The sequence below is a fragment of the Argiope bruennichi genome, chromosome 9, assembly GCF_947563725.1.
Source record: "Argiope bruennichi chromosome 9, qqArgBrue1.1, whole genome shotgun sequence".
NCBI classification, from domain to species: Eukaryota; Metazoa; Arthropoda; class Arachnida; order Araneae; family Araneidae; genus Argiope; species Argiope bruennichi.
This window is the reverse complement of record NC_079159.1, coordinates 28283582-28306378: the sequence shown is the minus strand read 5'-3', so window position 1 is coordinate 28306378 and position 22797 is coordinate 28283582. Positions and strand designations below refer to the sequence as shown.

General features: G+C 28.1%; 1 protein-coding gene across 2 annotated transcripts in view; it reads left to right on the top strand.

The window, feature by feature from the left end:
* The window catches only part of LOC129984157 (receptor-type guanylate cyclase Gyc76C-like), a 554740-nt gene that overhangs the window by 393533 nt on the left and 138410 nt on the right, over positions 1-22797 (top strand). For both annotated transcript variants that reach the window (XM_056093958.1, XM_056093959.1), the window contains one exon: positions 17212-17305. In XM_056093958.1, coding sequence (XP_055949933.1) covers positions 17212-17305 — 94 coding nt within the window. The remainder of the gene's footprint in view (positions 1-17211; positions 17306-22797) is intronic.

Genomic DNA, 22797 nt, shown 5'->3' with positions numbered 1-22797 from the left:
ATACGTAGTCAATTATGCTATCAACGACAACTTGAATATATTGCGAGATATTTGCAATAATTTTTATTTTCGAAGTAAATTATTCTTTTTTGCATTTGTTTTTATTAGAATGATCTTTCGTTGTATTGTACTTAGTTGGATAAATTTTTATATTTATATTACCAATATTATTTTGTGATTTTGGAAAGACAATGCAACAGTGTCATTCTTCCTCAGTAGTGGGGCAAAATGATGATCATGATAAATGCTATACACATTTTGTATTCTTAGAAGATATAGGATCATATATTAATGAATCAAATTTTATTAAGTATTTTTTCTTGAATATTATGTTATGAAGTAATCATTGTGCTTAAGACTTATTATTGTGCTTAAAGTGCTATGTGTCCAGCTAACTGTGAATTAAGATGTAAGTACACACTTGAAACTTCGAAAATAGTTCAAAATATCGAATATTTTTTTTTATTGCTTAATGATGTTATCTGATCCTTTAGCTTTCAAACGGTACCAAGATATAAGATCATATATTAATGAATCAAATTTTATTAAGTATTTTTTCTTGAATATTATGTTATGAAGTAAACATTGTGCTTAAGACTTATTATTGTGCTTAAAGTGCTATGTGTCCAGCTAACTGTGAATTAAGATGTAAGTACACACTTGAAACTTCGAAAATAGTTCAAAATATCGAATATTTTTTAATTACTTAATGATGTTATCTGATCCTTTAGCTTTCAAACGGTACCAAGATGTTGTCAATATTCGAAATATTTCTCGAGTTATAATTATTTTTCTTGAGGCGCTTCCCTTAAAAACTCTAGTTACAGTTTTTTTAAAACTCATTTTATGAAGAATGATATTTTTCCACTATGTTGCTTCATTGAAGCAATCATAACTCAACAAGAAATGAACCAAATACAATTATTTATGTATCAAAATAATCTGTATGAAATAACGGATGTTTTGTGCTTCAATCAAAGTTACATTTATAGAAATAAATTTTTAATGGCTATTTAAAAGTTAAAATGACAGAAAAAATCTCGCTTTTTCTATTCATCGTTGATGAAAAAATTATTAAAAAAATAACTATATATTTTTATAACTTGATTGATGCAGACAACATGAAGACTAATATTAGGCATCATTTCCAACTAGAATTGTGTGTCTGTACAAATTAAAATTTAATATATCATGTTTCAAAAAATATGCTAATTTGCTCATTAAATATTGTTTAATTAATCAATAATTAGTGTAATATGGTTTTTTTTCGCTGAAATGAGTTTAAACATATATTAATGACCTACTGTGAAAAAACTGGATTTTTAAAGCTCAAATTTTAAAAAACTCTTCAATTGTGTACGTACACCTTAATATAATTCAAATTCAATTTTTTAAAATCTAAAATTAACATAAATTTACTTTTTTTTTAATGTTGAGAATCCTTTGTGCTAATATACAGCCTAATTTCTGTATCATTCTAACCTAGTTTTCTGATGGAGAATTTAAATACATCTCACAATATGAAAGAACTGTACTGCACTTTCTTAGAAAATTCCAGCTGATGTCATAAGTGTCGGTCTCCGTAGTTATTTTAATAGGAATCAAATTTCTGTTTCTTAGACTCCCCCCTTTTTTTCTGCTTCTCGTGTTTTTTTGTTTTTTTTTTGTTACTTTAATGTTTTTGTTGTGTATCGTGTGCTTCCTTCCGAAAGAATACATCTTTAAAGATGAAATGATTAAAATATCATCTGTATTTCTATGCGATTTGTAGTATAAGTAGACAAAAATGTCATATATAATAAGAATACCTGTTTATTTTCATAATTCCCTAATCTACTTGGTAATTTTCAGTTTAAGCAAAGCTCACCCCATTATAAGATGCTGAAATTTCATCAAAATTCTTACATTCTTCCAATACATTACCGGATTTACATGGCCATTTGTAGGTTCCACCAAGACGGCCAAGTTCCATTACACGCATGATCCCACTATGGTTGGCAATGGTTTGCATTTTTGGTGATTCATCAAGGAGACCTGTAAAAATAATCAAGTACCAAAATAAGTAGTATACATATAAACTTCCAACCCTCAATTGACTCCAGGTCATCTTGCCCAATTGGAAACGTTATTTTATCTTTGATTATTTTCATAGGATGAAAAAGAATAAGATACAAAGAAAGATAAGAAAAGAATAAATACACTTCTCAAAATCATTAATTAATAATGATTTTGAGAAGTGTATTTTCTACAGCAGTCATCTAGACCAAAGATTAACCAACTATCGTCTTTTCTAATTTACAAAATATTATATATGTACGATCTTAGACATTACAAAATGTGAGACAAAATAAACAAACATCACCAAATAGGCAATGGAACGGCAATGACACGTCTTTAGCGTCCAGCAATATGAACCGATAAATACGCAAGACGATGAATATTAAGTAATAGTACCTTATTTTGCCTCACTCTTCAATTTGTTTGTGTTTCCTCTGTTATAAACTCTTTTAATAATTCAGAAAATTAGGAAATAGCAGAAAACAGATTCGAAACATAATGTGGCCATATGCTTTTGTAGAATGTTAGAAAATTCAGAGACGTTTATTTGTGCAAATGTTTAAGCAGTAATACCATTACTATATAAATAAATGCGTGCTTAAAGGAAGAGACAATCGCTTTGAGAATCGAATAATCGATATTGTTTTATTATGGATAAAGGCTGAAAATTATAGCCTATAGTCCAAACGTGAATCTGAGAATCATTAATCGGAATTTTAATTTCTACTCCTTTTTAATTGTTATATAACCATTCGAAGCACTTTCAAGATTTCATCAATACTAACCATCTGTGGCGACGAATTTGTCCGCCCTAATTATTTATTACTTAGGCTGCTAGACGATTAAAACGTAATGCATTTGTTCAAATATCACCTGGTTATTTGATATTATTTTGGAATTAATGTCTAAAGAAAGCAATTTTTTAATCCTAATTCTTATACTTTTAAAGTTATAAGATTAAATATTTTGATGGTATGTTTGAATTTAATCATACCAGTGAAAATTTTGTTACTAATAACAGATTAAATTTTAAAAAAGTACTAAAAGTAAAGAAAAGGTTGTACAGAAATAAAGCTGATATCATTAAAAGGGAGTTTCGAGTTTGAAGAAAATGTAAAAAGCCATTTTTGTAAGGAAATACTTTTGGAAGATATGACCATCCATTTTCAACTTTTAGTTATGGCGATTATCCTTTTAGCGACCATTAAATGTAGTTTTGTGCTTTATCGATTAAACTTTTTCTTGACGCCTACTTCGAGATGTCTTTTATACATTGCTTTTTAATGCCGGGTGGATTTTGCGGGAATGCGGCGAGCCCTCGCTAGAGCATTTCTAAGAATATTATGCAGCTCCAATAGTTGTCGAAGCATTACATTATGTGTAGCTGTAAAAACATTCAATGAAGCAGTCTGAAAGTTCATATAAAGCCTAATTTATATTTGACTGTTGGCATTTGGCAAAGAGTAGTAGGAGTTGTTCTGTAGGCAATAGCGCTTTGTATACAGATAGATTTAAAAATAAAGCCCTTTTATGCAGTTCCAAGTAATTAATATCAATGTATTATGAGCGGCAAATATTACACATGCAATTTGAATGCAGACTAAGAAACCAAAGAAGATTTCGGAAAGTGTATACCGAAAAAAATTATTAGCACAAAATAATAAATATTAAGTAGTTTATAAAACCTTATTCATAACAATGATTTACCAATATTTTTTAATTGATCTACCTTACTTACTTTTTCTTCATATAGTTGAAATGAATCTTCAACCGCCTGATTGTGAATTATTAGATTACAAAATTATATTCTAAAAATGTGGTTTTTTTACATATCTATAATACGTTTTGAGCAATCTAAAAATTTTGTTAACACTTTTCAAAGTTTAATTAACTTTGCAAACTGTTAAGAGAGTATAATTGGACTAAATGTAAAATATTTCTCAAAATACAGTCTGAAAATAAAGGAATTCATTGAAAGCGCCACTTATGTGTAATTAATTAATAAAAAAATTAATTGCCAAACAAGAAAACCCGGTGCATTTTTTTTTTCTTTTTAAACCAGATACGTAATTAATTAATATGCATCATTATCGTTATTTAAGTTTTCTTCTGATAGTACGTCATGTAATTACCATGAAAAATCTTTATGGATTTCGTTGAAAGATTCCAAAAATATATCTATCAAAATCTTTTTTTCTCCTTTGTGAAGAGAGTTAAAATATAATAAAATTATAGAAAAAATATTTAAATGTAAAAAAAAAATCGATGGATACAAAAATTGTGGATCCTAGGCTAGGCTGACTGCGAGACAACTACTCAGATTTTTATATTCTGAATACCACATATGAGAGTTTTGTGCTTTGTAATATAGTAAAAAGAAACTGAATATGTGGTTTGCATATATCTTCTTCGACCAATTAAAACCAAAATTTGACACATAAATACAAATTTAGCAACATAATCAATTAACAAATTTCATTAATTTAAATCATTAAGTTTTTCACTTACTGTATTTATATGCATGCAGTATGCCGATAAGCAGTTGAATCCTTATTGAGTTTATTCAGAAAATTTACTACAGATTTAACGCTAGATGCTAAAAACTCTACAACGAATTTTAACTACCTACTTTTTTTTCGTTTTGATGCATCATGCTCACTTGTACGCAGACAAACAAATAAACGTTCTGTGTTGGGATTTCATATCAAATTTCAGTTGTTTCGCTAAAATTGTTTATGAATTAGGTTCCCAGACAAATTGACGTAATTTCATGCATTTTTTTTCAAGTTTAATGATATTTGAAACATAAAAATTCATTAAAAGGTTTTTTTTAACTTGAAGTTTTTGACGATCACAATATATATTTGTATACTTCGGATACAAGAGAAAAAGAATGAAACGAACTTTCTTGGATGAAATTTAGCATCTGGTCCTTACAGTAAAATATTATAACTGTGTCATTTTTTTTATAAAATGCAATTTACGAGAAAATGTATCTTTCTAAATGAATGTCTCTATCTCTTTGTAGTAATTTGGAGCGACCTAAATAACAATAAATGATTTTTGATATGCGAGTGAAACAGTTACATTATTATCCCTAGTGTATAAGTAATAACACTATCTCTATTTAAATCAAATAATTAAATGGATCAGTTATGAACTCATATTTATATATATTCTTGAAATTATGTTTAAAATACTTGACTAAAAAGTTTGAAAAGGAATTCTCAAATAATGAAAAAGAAAGAAACAAGAAAAATTATGAATATACAACAAAACATTTTGACTAACATATAAATAATTTTAAAAACTAGATGAAGCAATTTACTGAAATAAAAACAAAGTTGATATTGATAACTACTTAATAATATAGAATATACTCTTTATATAAGTTATTTGAATTATCCATAAATTTCTGGAATGACATCATGTTTCTTTTGCAGATAATTGAATATCAAAATTAAAAATGGAAAATTCATTGTAATATATGAGCAAATAGTATTTATCAAATAAATAAACCTAAATCCATTGAGGTTTTGTCGATCTAAATAAAAAAAATATAATGGTTTTGATTCCAACTAGGTTTTTTTCCTAAATAACTTTAGATGCAAGCATCATACAAACAAGAACATTTAAAAGAAGCAAATGTTTAAAAAATATTTATCAATTAATGTCTACTAATAATAAAAATGAATGTGTATTTATATTGGTGTTCTGCAGGCCAAACCATTTGACCTACAGCTATCAATTTTGGCACATATATACATTTGGACATTAAAAATGCGTATTTTGGAGCGATCTTTTAAAAATTTTAAGTAATTAAAAATTAATTAAATTTTGTCATTTTCCCAGGGAAACTTCTGAAAATATTATTGCACAAATATGAATTTCACATCGCTTCAATATTTAAAAAAATGACATTTTTAATCATAACAATTAAATAATCCAGCAATGTTTTTCAGAATTTTGACAATTTTTTTAAAAATAGTATTTGTCCAATTTTCTGTCAACTCATTCAACAATTTCCCCCAAAATTTAAATCATTTTCATTGTTTCATCATACAATTTTCTTCTATTGTTGAAGGCTAAAAAGGATTCTGTTTCATATCTAGATTCCTTAAAAGACGAATAAAAAGGTGAATTTGCAGCCTCTCGAAATATGAGTGAATTGGTCATTAATAGTGCTATGATGTCATGGGAGTGTTTCCATTAAAAAGACCTATGTTCAAGAATATTTATAAGGCAATTTATTGCCAAAATATAGTTTGTTGATGAAATTGTGGACATGAATTTATACATAAAAGATTTAAATATAATTAATATACCCGACTAACCATCTGAACACCAAACGTAACTAGTGATTTAAAAAAAATTTTTAGTCTCAAAAGTTTGATTGATGTTTACTGCCTCGGATCTCAGCACATACCAATTAGTTACATTAGTCATCACTCGGTGGCGCTGTTCTTACGAATGCTGCATTTCTTTCTCGTCCTTGGTGTGAAGTTCGCCAATGTGTTGCAAAGTGTTTTCTTTGCAAAGCGAATTGCTTTGCGAAACGTTATAAAAATACGAAAAAGCCCTATTATCTATCATATAAAATTAATAATCAGATATATATCTCAACATCTCAAGAACAATTAATTATTTGAGTATAAAGAACTGAAAAATAGTTTGCTACTCAAGATAATCGTTTTTTCTGCAATCCAATATAATTTTATCACTACTTATATTAAAAATGCTTTCAAAAATCCACTGTTCATTTTGTTAAACAACTCTGATTCAATAATAATGCGCATTTCATCACTTAAAATTCCATAATATCAATATTTATAAGTTTAAATTTCTATATGATTTGGGGATAAAGAGCTATTCAAATTTTATACGCGATATTCTGAAAATTCATTTCCAAATTTTAAAAGTATGTTCAGGCATACAGAAATAAGTGAAATATTTTTTAAATACAACATGGGTTGAAACTGTTAGGGGAGGGGGGGGTTCCCTACAGGAGACTCTTTGTCGGTGAGTTAAGTAAAAGGAAATATTTTAAATAAGGAGAAAATATCCTCTTGTACTTTCCAAAAACTTAGCAAATCTTTTTGAAAAGCCAAAACTTATTTGAACTACTCAAAAGGGGATTCTTTCAGTAATTTAATTTGCAGGAAACTTTTATTCACGATGCTAGGATAAGGTTTCACTTAGATGCTAGATACATTAGTGCCTCATTTGCAATTCCAAGAAAGTGGAAGTTTCTTTTATAAATTCACTACATAATTCAATGCTTATTTATTTCTCAATATTGAGGACTTCTCGATATTAATTTAATTTTTGATTGTAAAGTCAATGAAATAGAAAATTTGAATAATACATGCGTTTCTTAATGAAGTAAATAATACTAAATTCAAGAATAAATTGCTGTATGAAAGAAAAAAGTGTATTGATGAATAAATAGGAATGCTTACAAAAAAATATGTTTATTGGTTTAAGAAAATGAAATTTAAGCAATCTGCAAAATATAACAGTAAGGCGAAATTTTAAATAGTTTCGAACCAACCAAATCTAATTATTTCATTTATAGAATTCTTTGTTTGAAAAAAAAGTGCTTATTTATAAGCATTAACAAGAATTTGAACAATACATTTATTGATTAGATTTCTCAAACGGAATCTAGATTTGAAGTTACACTGAGACTATAGATACTGATTGAATGATTGTAAAGGTCTGAGAAATAAAATATAGCGATATCATAAATAATACCCTACTTTTCGATCCTTAGACAACTAATCAACGTTTAGCATATTTATGGTATCTGCCAAATAGTTTTACAAGATTACAAGATTTTATTTTTATTGCCTGATCAAAAGCCTATTCTTTGAAATTTCGAAAATTGTTTATTTTGCTTCTTCAGAGATCGCAAGAACAATTAACAGAACTTGTAAATACACGACAAAGAAGTAACTTTCAATATTTAAAAAAAAAATTAACATTTTAAATTTATATTTGTTTTATGCTATTTGATACATATGAGATATTATTTTGGAATAATTCAACTACGCAATTCTATGCTGTTTGTGCTTTTGTTACAAATTTAGATAATATACCCAATCATTCCAAATATTGATTTTCATGGCTGCAATAATTCTTGAGAGTAAATGCATGAACAACTTTACTGTTACTGTTTTCCCGTTGTTTTACTTCTCACTCTAAAAAGTAGCCCCGTGAGGGCTAAAATATTTTCTTCAAGACAAACAATTGACAAAAATATTGAAATCAGGAATATCGATTATTAGGTTACAATAAATAATAGCCAATAGCATGAAAATATATGAAAAGTATTTCCACTAATTTAATGGCTAAAAAATGACTGCTGAAAAAAAAAAATACGCCGCAAAACTAAATATATATATTGAGGATTTTTTTCCCTTCTTTAATAAATAAAACTAAAAAGAAAAACTTTATTTTCACTTTTCCAAAATATGATTTGTTGAAAATGTTTCTTTCCAAAACATGATAACTAAAATTCTATGATCAATATTTGCATGAAATGATACATATTTGTTTTCTGTGTTACTTATTACAATAAAATATTTGAAAAATAATAATAAATTTTAAAGTTATTTAGCTTTTGAAGTTCAATGAAAGATCAAAATTCTAGAGATGGAAATCTAGTTTCTAAATTAATTACGCAAATGTCACAAACGTTATTTTGTTATTATTTTTAAATACTGTAAAACTTTTACTTAAACTAATAGACAGTATTTATTTATTATGTATAGAAAAGAAATACCAAACTGGTCAAATGCGTTTGATAAAGAGTATTTGCACAAGATTTTATGGTAGAATACTTTTTTGTATTTTTTTTTTTTATTTATAAATAATATTTTTTCAACGAAGATTTATGTATCGTTTATTGATTTTTTTTATACAGTTATGTACAAAAATATAAAAAAGTTGCTGTAAATACAATTTTTTAGCAAAACTAATAACTTTGCGGACATAGACAGATAACTGAATATGTCAAGCTGTACCAAGCTCTTACGAAATCAGATGTTTATCATTCAGACGCAATTTCGATTTAACAATTTGTTGTCATTGATCGCATAATTGACTGCGTTATATAGCTACTAGAGTTACAAAATTACTTAATTACCGTAACTCTAATATGAATTTTCACAACTGTCATTCTTAATGGATATTTTTATCATAAAAATCTTATAAAAAGTTGCAATAGGTGATATCTTAGACACACCCATGTATTCGTAAATGCATTCATTACTAATTGTTCATGAATTGAAGGATGTTTATTTATTGCTTTGTATTATTCATGAACTATATATTCTATAGATCATTTTCATCTCCTTGTTATGGCAGAGAATTCCAGTGAGAAAATGGATATTATTCTAACTGTTTTCAGCTGCTGATATTTTCTAAAACACTCCGTTCATAATTTTCGTCATTTCAAAATTGAATGCTTCGTATAATCGTAATTCTTCGCAGCTTTTAATTATTTTTCGTCATTCGCGTGATATGCTTCTTCTAAGAATCCTCTAAACCATCTTGTCTTAGAATGCGGTGAGATTTTCTCAACCAATATATCAATTTTGTTGCGCCATTTCACACATCATGCATCTTCATGAGTCGTCTCGATCGAAGATGCCGCTCTACAGCTTCATCCAGCTTATGATTCTTTAACACGCTCGGATGCATCTAAGAGACATTTCCCACTGCTACAGTTATGTTACATTAATGCTGGAATTCATGTAGCATTTTATGCCCGAAAGCGAAATGGTGGTAAAATCCATGTGGCGTTCGTTAACATAAGCATTTTAATAGTAAACTTCTTAATGTAATGTGTGCACAAGCAGTCAAATATCACGTGTTTAAAATGAATGGCTTTAAATAAATTTCTAACCAGGTGATTTTAATTACATTTGTATTTTTTGAGTCCCATCTTCTAAACTTAAAATACAACGTATGTACTCAATATTATATAGATAGAACATTTTCTTTTATAAAATAAATGTCAGCAAATTTATAATTTATCGCATATTTTATATTATAAATACGCATTATGTATAATAATATCGCATATTTCATAGTAAATAAAAAAATAAATTATATATATTTTTTTCATATTATAAATACTGTTCAACAGCAGATACATTAAATAAAATTAAATGTAACAAATGTCATACCATCCAGTACCAATATGAATTTAAATTGATGCATAACTCAGTTATGCCTTTTGTAGTGAATAGCATATAAGCCAGTTAACAACTACACTGCACGAGCAATTGCTTTTGCATCATGGTCATGTTACTGGACTGCGAACCACAAGGTCCCAGGTTCTATCTTCGCGAAATATCAATCCACCACAATTTAAATGGTTCATTCTGTTGCAAGAACTCGGGTCATTTTGATGCAACTAAGCATCCTTAGAACACTATGACTTTTTCCAGAAAAAAAAAATATATATATATATTTACTGTGCATTTCAGTATCTCAAGACTACCACTTTTCGACGGATCTATGTCGTTAAGAGGTGAAATGTGGATGAGCGCATTTTCGGAATTCTTCGGCCTTGGTTTCAGCTCGATTAGTTACTTTTTCGTTCAGTTTTTTTCTATTTGTCGTGTCATGTGTCGTTTCTTATCGTACTTTTTATTTTACGTTTTGATTGCTTATATAGTTAGTTCAAGTGGCACGAAAAATATTTTATATAATGTCATGAAATGTGATCGAAATTATCTATCATTGCTAACCTCAAAATATAATCAAAATTAAATAACAAAAATGTATTTTAACATAAAAAATTATTATTTTGTCAAAAGATAATTAGCAAATGTTAAGAAAAATATCTTCTATATATACATCATAATTTGATGCTTAGGCGCCTTATAGTAAATAAAAATTGCTCTAAAGTATTTTATCGTGAAACTGTACAACAATATTACGAGTTATCCGTAGTTTCCACGCCACGCAAGTTCGCGGGTGATTCGAGTTCACATTTCTGTAAAAGGTAAACATCTCCTTCTTTTATATTTCTTTTCACTCCTATTTTGACTAAATAAACGCATCCTGACGCATGCACAAAAGTGCGGAGGGTTTCCAAATCCGAGAAAGAAAAAAAGCGCCAAAGCTTTGATTGTTTGGAAGAAAATATTATTTTGAAAGTTCATGAATTTTTCCTTATTTCAACTTAATAGTTTGAATAACAAATTGTCATTATTAAGTCTAAACAGTTTCTATGCTTAAAAATACAACTTAAGATCGGTCTCAATCAAGCAATAAATAGCAAACATTCCGAAAGCATTTAAATGAAATAAAATGGATGCATATAAATAGATATTAGGATATTATAGGGAGTGACCAAACTTTTTTCTTCTATTTCAATATTTTTTTATAACAATTATTGAATTACCTTCACTCTATTCATTTCTTATAAAAGTATTTATTAGTTTTATCTTTGAAATTAAATGAAACCTTATGAAGTGAAAAAATACTCATTTATTTTATTTCTACTAAGGGAACAGAGTCTAATAGTTTGTTTTAATTTACAAGTTTCTGCATATTCTCATACAATTATTGCACACTATTTACTTAAAAATAAAATAAAATAATAATATTATAAATTAAATATATTAATAAAATAGTAATTCGTTATATTAAAAATTTACTCATCTACCTCATTTCTGATAAGAAACAGAGCATTGGAATTTTTTTATTAGTTATTTATTTGTATATTTATGTGTTTATTTAATTGTATATTTATTTGTTTGTTTATTTGTATATTTATTTATTTGTATGGAATTACTATATATTTAAAGAAAATATTTTAAACCTCCTAACACAAAAAATGCCTTACCATAATGATAAATAGCATGAATTCTTAATTGTTTTTTTGACATTACATGATGCTTTATTGATCCAATTACTTTTACGTGTTTTCAAAATTCTAGAAGAAATGAACAGTTTTGATATTTATTTCATTGCTAAGGTGGATTGGTAATTTCTGAATGTTAGAATTAGAAGTCGGTGTACTCAAGACTCAAAGATATAGCAAATCAATCAAGGAGCTATAAAAAATAAATAGTCAACATATCTAATATAGCAACTTTTTTATTTTTTGTTACTTTTTGGTATTTTTTGTTACTTTTTTTATTTTTTGGTATATTTTTTTTTATTTTTTGGTATAGAGAAAGTAGGTATAGTAATCGTCAAAAAAATTCGAACTCGAGATTTTGATGAATCTGCACATTTAAAACCTTCCCGAGTTCGAAAAACACATTTTTTTTTTATTTGAAAATTTCTGTCTGTCTCTGTCTGTGACAAATATAACCGCTTTGAGTTAGAGGGTTCAAATTTGGTACACGGTCTTTACACGAAATTTGCAGACTTCTATCAGATTTTGTGTAAATCTGTTTGTCCTGTTAAAAGTTAAAAGTTAGACCTGTTAAAAGTTAATTACAAAATAAAGTGATCTAGATGAATAAAATTTGGTACACAGATTTAACATCTATAGTGTAGACACTTGTCCAATTTTGAACCGAAACTAGGTACGAATGGACTGTCTGTCGATTTTTACTTTCAGAAACCTATAAACTCAATGATTCCAAAAAACAATGATATAAATATATCAAATAAGATACGGGATTTTACGACTACAAGTGCAGTTTTCTTTCATTTTGGTTTCATTCCAATGGAGAAAAATGTGTCTAAAACAGAAATTAGATTTTTGGGTATTATTAAAACATGCAATGGGTTAATCGCCAAATAACTCGCCGGGGATGACTTGATATATTAGGTAAAAACGCTAAATTCAAGCCAAAATTTAATATTTCGTAACTATTGTACGCCAATATCATGTAAGGCCTTCTCTGGCATGACAAGTTTATTAGAAAATATACGAGAAAGTTTTAAGGAGATCACTCCCGCTGGTTTCATAATAATTAAGTGAAATTGTTTGTTTTATTTATTATCATAAAGTCATTTTATTTATTATCATAAAGTATTAAAAATGTAGTTAATCTATGTTACCTTTCTTTATCAATATAAAGCGGAGATTTGCATTCTTCTATTTACAAGAAATAAACCTAATCATGATCGTTAAATGAACTGCTTATTTATAGCCATAAATCTTGTTACTTAAAGTTTTATATCTAATTTCAAGAAAAATTCACGTAAATTCCACCCTCCCAAAAAAAGCAAAAAACTAAAAAAAAAAAAAAAAAAATTCTTCAGAGGAGAAATAATTCAGAATATTTCACCATTTTATTGTATAGTACACTTTTGGAGCTGAATCTTTCCCAAAACTAGTCTTTTGTGTTTCGTGCTTGGTGTGAAATGAGCCTTCAAAATCTTACTGAAAGAAAACACAAAACACGGCTCTCCATGTAGTCATAAAGCCATTTCAAGAACTTAGTAGAAATTCTGAATTCTCTTTCTTCTGTTTTGCTTTGAAGCGAAGAGAAAAGCGTGAGGTATTTTTGTACCCTTCTCAAAAATCTTTTCCGTGAATAAATTGAAATTTTTCGATTTTTTTTTTCTTCAGCAACATGTTGTTTTACATATCTACGCCGTGAAAAAATGTTTTGTTTTTGTTTCCTAATAAATCTGTAATTGAATTAATCAAAAGTTTTGATATAAAAATGATGTCTTAAAAATTTTTTAAAAAATCATTATTATGAAAATTTTATATGAATAGTGAACAAAGTTTATAGAAGCATAAATTTAGAAATGAATTCTCTAAATTTTAATCTGATTTTTTAATAAAAGAAATTTTACAGAAGTATAAATTTGGAAATGCAATCTCTGAAATATTTTATTTTTTATTGAACAAAATTTTATAGAAGTATAAATTTAGAAATGAAATCTCTAAATTTTATTCTTTTTTTAATGAAGAAAATTTTATAGATGTATAACTCTAGAAACGCAATTTCTAAATTTTAATCTATTTTTTAATGAACGAAATTTTATAGAAGTATAAATTTGGAAATGCAATCTCTACAATTTTATTCTTATTTTTTAATGAACAAAATTTTATAGAAGTATAAATTTAGAAATGAAATCTTTAAATTTAAATTTATTTTTTTAATTAACAAAAGTTTGTAGAATTATAACTTTAGAAAGGAAATCTCTAAATTTTAATCTATTTTTTAATGAACAAAATTTTATCGAAGTCTAAAATTGTTAGTTCTATCGATTAGTCGAGAACATAAAAATTCTTGCATACATTAACCCTGTAGAGTCGTAGTTTTGAAGGATATATTGAAAGTTATAAACAGTCAAGAAAATAAAAATTGGCGCAGGTATCAACCTTGTAAGTACAGAAGAATACGTTAAGTTTTTACGAATACGTTTAATTAAGTTTGAAGAATACGTTAAAATATATAAAGTTAAAAAGTTTGTATGTAAACTTTCGTGATTTTTTTTTTTTTTTCGTTTCCATATTTTATTTGGTATCGAATTCTAGAAAATGAACAGAACATAAATACAAATATTTTCTTAATGGAGTAAAATAAATTTTCAAAAGCGAAATTCAATGTAGATTTAATAGTGTCTAAAATATACCTGAATTTTGCAAAAGCATACAAAATCTTTATACTCTTTCACCGAATAACAAATAGTAATGAGGAAAAATTCTATACCAAATAGTTTTCAGTTTCTGCAACTAATCAAATTATTGTGTTTTGTAAAATCATTGAAATACGTTGTGGATTTAGAGAAAAAAATGTAAATTAATTCAGTGTGATAAATTCATTTTTTTAAATATAATTTATGATAAGATTCTAATATTATTAAATCTAATATTAAATTCTAATATCAGTATATCAAAATGTATAACCTAATAATTTTTGGCATAGAATAAGATATAAGCGTTTTAAAATTACTACAAAAATGTTAAATAATTTAATAATTTTTTGCACTTTTATATATATATAACATTTGCATTATACAGGGAATAAATATGAGAATCCTTTTAATTAATCAATAATGCGATCAAAATAATTATCACAAATAAAAGTTTCTGGAGCCCATTTCGTCAGGAATTTATACACATATTCCTGAATTTCCCCAAAAATATGAAAAGAAACTCTAAAAATGGAAAAATAATGTAGTAAAGCCTGTTACTATTGTTTTCAGAAGCATATTTCAAGGACAATATTTCCAAACATAAAAATCCTACACGCTCTGTACTTCGTACGAAATGGAACATCAGAATTTTGTGAAAGACGACAAGAATACCATTCTTTGCAAAGGAAAAAGGCCATTTCATGAACTTAATAGAATGTATACATTCTCTTTGTTCCAGTGTGCTTTTATGCGGCGAAAATGGGAGAGACATTTCCTTTGTTTTCTGCACTTTTCATTTCTTTTTTTTTTCCTCCCCTTTCTTGACGAATACCGAAAATATTCTAGAGCATTTTGCCATCTAAGGGACAATAAAGTTTCGCTAATAACTTCTTTTTCTTGTACAAACGTGTAATTGGGTTAATTAAACCCTGGGATCTAGAAAGCTTTGTTTTGCATATTCTCTCGACTTTGTAATTGTTATAAATAAGCTAAAATGTATTTAGTGGAAAATTAATCATGGCATTATTAAACCTTAGTGAAAGAATTTGGTTTATTGTTTCATTTTAATTAATAGCTTTATGTGTATAAATTTGACAAAATTCCTTTAGGCTAAAAGTTATGCTATATGAATTCAGACTATTCATTAAATAGCAAAAAAAGGTGAATGCTTTATATAGTCATGCTTTATATATGACTATAATACATTATGGATGGCCTATATTTGCACAATCGCTTCAGAAATATGAATCTAATGTATTTAAATAAACAATATAGTATTATGCAAATAAATCACCGATCATTTGAATTCAAAGGTTTACCATTAGTTGAATAATTTGACGAAATTGTAGAGCAACACAGCAGCTTTTCAGTGCTGTAGATCTATCTATTTGTTCAACTTTTGTTATTGGGGCTAAATCCTAGGGACGGGTACCGTCAAATTTGGCGCCAAACTTTAAAGATCCAGCGTTTTAAAGTCGCCAGCGTCTCTTGAAAATCGTCATAATATTGAGATATAAAATTCTGAAGATTACAGCGTCCACGAGGCTTGGCGAGAAAAATTTGGCGGAAAATCGCCAAATGGTACCCGTCTCTAGAACTGTACCGTTATTGGATATCGAGATTAAAATTGTTATAATGAAAAGCCTATGAAATTAGTTTAAGGTTAGATGTAACAAAGTAAAGACGAAATTTCAATTTCGTTATTTGGTTTAAATGTTACATAACCAATACTACGAATCATGACAGAACCAGATATTTCCCTACTATTTTGATATTTAAATATTATATCTGACAATAAAATTACAAAAATTATTCTTCTGAAATAATATATTAATTAGCATAAAAAGTCCATGCATCTCCAAATTTGTTATAGCATGCCTACCATTAAATTAACTAATTATCTTCTTACATTTTATTTCTTGGCACATTCGTCTTCAATTAATGATGCTTTTTAATTACTTTCGATTTTTAATAACTAAATAAGGTAATTTTTAACTAAAATTTAAACTTTACGTATAATGTCTGTAATTTGTATTTATTTCCTAGATAGCTATTCGAAGTGTATAGATTAACCTGCTTAATTTTTGAGTTCATTTATTGAATGAAATGAATTAAAATATTAATGGCATTATGATGCTAATTACATTTTCATTAAGAAGATTCATGCACACAATAAATGTAATAGATATAAGGCTAGTAACAAATTACTTACCACACAGAAATCTCTAAGACATCCGTCAGAGCCCATACGTGTTTGGGCAATTTGCACATTATTTCAATTATAATGCACTAAAGGGAACAAAACAAAAACGAGAAAACGAAATCTCTCGTGAGTAGTCCTTAATAGATGGTGCGAGATAATTCGGGAAAACCTGTGAGCGCTACACAACGTGTTAAAATAACATATTAAAGTTATTAAAATCAGTAAGACTATAAAAAATATTTTGTTGAGAGAAAAGTAAGTAGTGCCTAAGAGATTTAATTGAAATTTAGCGCAATCAATATTCCAATTGATGAACTTATTTCAAATGCATTTTTAGAAACTTTTTGCATGCAAAAATGTATAAAAAGAAAATATTTCAGATTTTCACCTTACTGGACGTGGATATTATGTGGGAAGCTCCTTTGGATGAACCACCCTGTGGCTTTGACGGAACTGGTTGTTTCGACCCACCAAGTAAGTGTTATGAATGTTTATATTTCTAACTTGAGTAATCTTGGTTGGAAATGTATATGTCAGTATATATTTTTGAGCTAAATTGAAAGATGCTAACTCTCAGAATGAAATAATCATTGCCATAACAATTTCGGTAGATACACTGCTTAAAATTTATAAACCATGCAAGTAAAAGGGCATGTATTTTAATTTGTGTGATAGATTTTGACAAAGATATTACACTAATTTTCAAAAGTTTAGTAAGAATGATAGACATTACACAATGTTCCTAAGAAAATTTTGGAACTGGTTTAACATAGTTTTTTTTTCTGGTTCAAATTAAATTATTTATAAAAAATTTTAAAATAAATAATCGCAAATTGTTAAATTATCTTATGCTTATTAATTTTCTTTATTTAAATTTAATATAAATTTTTAGTATGGTTACTTATCTTTTCTAGACTACTTTTGATACATTTATCGTTTTTTTTTTTTCAAAACAGACAAAACATTTACGCTTGTTATAGATAAGCATATTTAAAAATGGACGCCGGAAATATTATTACAATCATATTCTTTACGCGAAATATTATTTCAATCATATTCTATTTATTTATCTCATAACAAATATTTTATTCCTATATAATTCTGTGATTGATTCGTTAAAGTCGCCTTCGGATATGTGTTTTCTTAATTATCGGGGTGTATAAAAAAGTTTCAGAACCAGATACCTACAAAATGATAAAGACAAACCAAAACAACAATTTCTACACTTTTCAATTCTTATTCAACCAATCGTTATAAATATAATATTTTTCACTTTCGAATTCAGTCCTTGGCAAATGCATATTTCAGAAGGAATCAAAATGAACATATCAATATTGATTGACGTCGAATCAGTGGTTTCCCAAAATGCAAGTTCAGATTAAGATCATGAATCATATATTGTTTTGAATCGAATTGATTTACTGCTATTCGCTTGAAAATTGATGACCCTGTAGCCAGAAATCTGAGATTTAAGTTTCCAGATTCACCCGACAGATTCTAATTCATGAGTCATTTATTAAAAATCTCTTACATGATGGAATATATATCAGAAAGCTAGAACTTTATTTTATTTGTAATATATCATCACAGAATTTTAGAAATAGAAGAAAATATTAAGACGAAAACTTTAAATATAGACTTAATATTTCTAATTTCGTTTTTTTAATAGAATGTGAACTGCCTTTGAATGGTATTACTTCAAATGAGCATATAGTCAATCAGTAGTTTTAGAATTTTTCTTGAGAAAAATTTTTTATCAGATTTTTTTCACTAATTTCTATGTTATTATAGTCTATATCTTCATAGTTTATACCTGTGTCTATATCTATAGTCTATAAGTATTTCTATATCTTCACCAATACTTATGTCATTTTAAATGATATCTCAAACGTCCTCGATATTCTGTTGTACACTTCCCAAATTTTTAAAATCTATGGGATTTTATTCCTTAATCTGAACCTACTATTATGGCTTCATTATGACTTTTTGTAATTTATCATCGTTTTACCAATGGTTATTTTTGTATCACTTTTACAGAAACTGTTTTTATTAAACTTTGAATTAGAAATGAACTTGTTTGGTGCAGTATAACCTTTATATTGTTTCTTGTGCCGTAAAACCTCAAGTCAACCAACCAACCAACCCTAATTTTAATTGCTGAAGGTGAATAACAAAATTGTATCTTAGCAATGTGATATTTAACTAGTGACAAGATATTCTAAATCAGGATAAAGGTGTGGATAAAGTTTTACAGCGTTAATGACCATAAAAAGTATCTAGCATGAAAATGTCAAGTTACTGACTATTGGGAGGTGAACTGTGGCCTCTAAATGGGAAAAAAAGGAAATGAAATGAGTTGGTTTTCACTTTTTCCCAAATTATTTAAAAACCACGTTTCGAATACCAAAAACACTTAAGTAAAATGCTGTAGAGTATAAAATTATATATAAAATGAATGCTAGAAATATATACCTTCTTACAGAATTATAAGTATTAGTTCTTGTAAAAATCAGTTTGATTTTTTTCAATTTTCAGGGGGAGGGAATCCAAATTCGTTTTTTTCCTTTAAGATGACATATACAGTCAAATAAGTTGTCTAATAAAGCTTCTACACAAAACAATTACTTTATAAGCATATGTATTGTAGTGCATTAAATACAAAATACAATAGTGTAGAGTGGTAGCAAGATAAATACAAAAGTGTAGAGTGGTAGCAAGATAAATACAATAGTGTAGTGTAGTGGCAAGTTAAATACAATAGTGTAGAGTGGTAGCTTGGAATGGGATTTTTCCGTTAGTTTCCACATTCTTCAATTGACTACGGTTCAAAATTATGAAGTCCATACCAAAACAATTTCCATATAGTTTCAAAATGTTACTTTGATCTATTTACACAACACCAGGCAGTTTTACCAAATTTGCTACTATATATTCTTAATTTGAAGAAGTCAAAGACAGTGTATGAAACTTGATACTTTGCATTCACTAAATACTATAATGCATATAATTTAAGGCTTTTTAACTGCTTTAATTTATTCTTCAGATTCTAGCTGCACGCTTTCCTTTTGATATTTTTATTAGGAAGTAAGAAATGGCAAGGAAACTGTGCTTTTTCAATCCCTAAATAAGTTGTCATATCATAAGTATTTTAATTCTGAATTTCATGAACTAAGAATCATTTGATATGGCCATTATTTCTGATATGACTATTACATATTTACCAAGTAATGAGGGGGTTGTTTGTTGTTGTTGAAAAAAATATATTAAGAAGCATTTCCCAGACCATTGTGTTTATTATATCATCTTATTAGAACAAACATTGTTGCAAATAAAAATAGTTATGGCCATAATTATGGCAGGTCTATCTCATTTGTCATAATTTCTTCATTGCCCATGATTGCTTCACTTTCAGAATGTTCTTCTGCTGGTAGGACATTTAAACAGGATTGCCGTCGACCTATTGCACAAGCAATGGAGCAATGGAACCCCAACTTTCGACATCCGCACGTATCGCTGCAACCTTTAAAACAGGAACAGAAAATCATGTTCGAAAGGGAATCTGGATCAGGTGGCTGCTTTGTTCGAATAGGAACTAAAAAATCATCTTTCATTTCCCAATCCTATTTCTCAGGATTAAATTTATTTTCAACCTATGTTTGTATTTAGTAATATACCCAAAATAAATGTTTTTTAGCTGTGGCTGAAGTGGATGATAGGGTCTTTCTCAATTATTTCTGACCTAGGAACATCCCATTGAATAAAAGCTTGTATGAATGGTGCAAATGTTTTAATCATTTTAAGGCTGCAGATTTTTTCTTTTGGAGAATTGCAGATGTCCCATTTCCTCCAGTAAAAAACACAAAGGAATTAACTATTCACTTTATATATATCTATATACCTTCCAAACTTCTTGACGAATACATCTTCTGCACCATTTTAAATTCTACTGGCTTGAGGAGAAAAATTTCCATGTTCGGCAGAATTTTATATATTGTGATTGTTATTGTCATCAGTTACTATCTTGATATCCTCATATACAATAATGCAGATTAGTGATGAGCTTTTGAGATTCTGAATGTGGTTTCTAAAATGAATACACCATCATCTCTACATCAAATGCGACAATAGAGTTTTGGTCATAATTTATTTGTGCAGATTCACACAATGATGGGAAACTTTTGTTAAAGAATCATTTTGATATCATAGTAATCGATAAAAAAGAAATCATCCGTTTGTGCCATGATTCCGTAATCAACCTTCGAATACGAAAAATTTCTTTATTTTCCTCATCCAGCTTTCTCGAAAAAGGAAATAAGGATAATAAGGATGACAAGCTAGTTCAAAATGTACAGTAATGTCATATAGTATATGACAACTGAATACTCATAGTACTCACTGTTTGAAGAGAAAGAACTCTTTCCACGTAGTGTTGGATTTAGGCATTCTACGGGCCCTATGCAATGCACATTCTGAAGTTCCTCTTTTAATAAATTGGAAAATATATTTATCTCATTTAAACATAGTTTTAACTTATGAATAATGTATTGTAGATCAATCATTTTTATTTCTTAAGTTTTTGAAAACGTATTTGTTTTTATTTATCTGTTATGACTCCAAATTGTCCGCCATCCACATTTGCATATAATATTGCATAGTCGATCATATTATTATGACCACCTGTTTAATAGCGTCCCCTTGTATCCAAAATAACATCTACGCTATTGGATAATGGGTAATTCAATGTATGCTTTAAAAATGATGGCGGGCATCTGTGGTTATGAGAACAGCAGAGCATCATGTAGCTTTTAAGGTAGGTAGGAGGTAGCATCATGTAGCTCTTAAGGAGGTAGAGGATCATTCTGTTTGATGTGTTGATCGAGATCTTTCCACATCTTTTCACAAGGATAAAAACCTGGGGACTTTGGAGGCCAAGGTAGTAATTGGAACTTTTCGTGCATTTCTAACCATGCAGGGACAATTTTGTAGACATGGCAGGTAGCATTATCTTATCGAAATAAACTAATGCTATCTCGATCATTCGCAGGATATACAGTTGCCATGTAAAGATGTACAATGATGGATAAGTATTCACAGCTATTGAGGGTACTTTCCATATTAATTAATGAGCCTAAAACCACTAGCTTCTCCATCTTGTTGGAGTCCAACAATGGTGTCTGAAAATGTATTTCCCGAATTCTCGGTGAATACACCAAATCCCAGCGATCCGATGCAGAAAAGAACGAGACTCATCTGAAAAAGCAAATTTTTTCCATTGTAGTAGGGTTTAATGTTTGTATTGTAATGAAAATTCACGATATTTCTTGCGATGGCCTCTTATCAACATTGGCCTGAAATCAGACGTTTTCTGCGAACTCCATTATTCAATAAAGTACAGTGAATTGCTGACCTAGATAGATTTTTGACTCATTGCTGTTTAAATTTGGGTCGTCAGTATCAATCACTCTTAAGCAGGCGTCGTAAGCAATGCTCACCCTTTCATTAAGCGTACGTATTACCCCACAGTTTACACGCTTTAATTGCACATTCTTTTGATTCTGATAGTATATTTATTCAAATGTTCAGTGCATCATAGCAGGTTATATATTTTTTTACATTATTGCTCAGACATGGTCATTTATATTCTTAACAAAGGATTCTGGGAGCAAACACACTTCTTGGACTTCTTGGTTTCTTTTCATTTGAGGTTCTCTTGCATCCACATTCGCTAAGAAAGCTTCTGAAATTTTTTCAAGTTTTTCAGAAAAATTTATTTCTCTTAACAACACAACTGTAAACTTAAAACACTCTCTTTTGTATTCTTTCACTGTGCAGCAAATATTCAATGCGGATATATTTTAAATAACAACACAACAAACTTAGTTAAAATACACTTATTTATATTAATTCCATGTACAGATAATTTTGCATGAAGTTCATCATATGAAGTTCAGTGATATCAGTCTTGG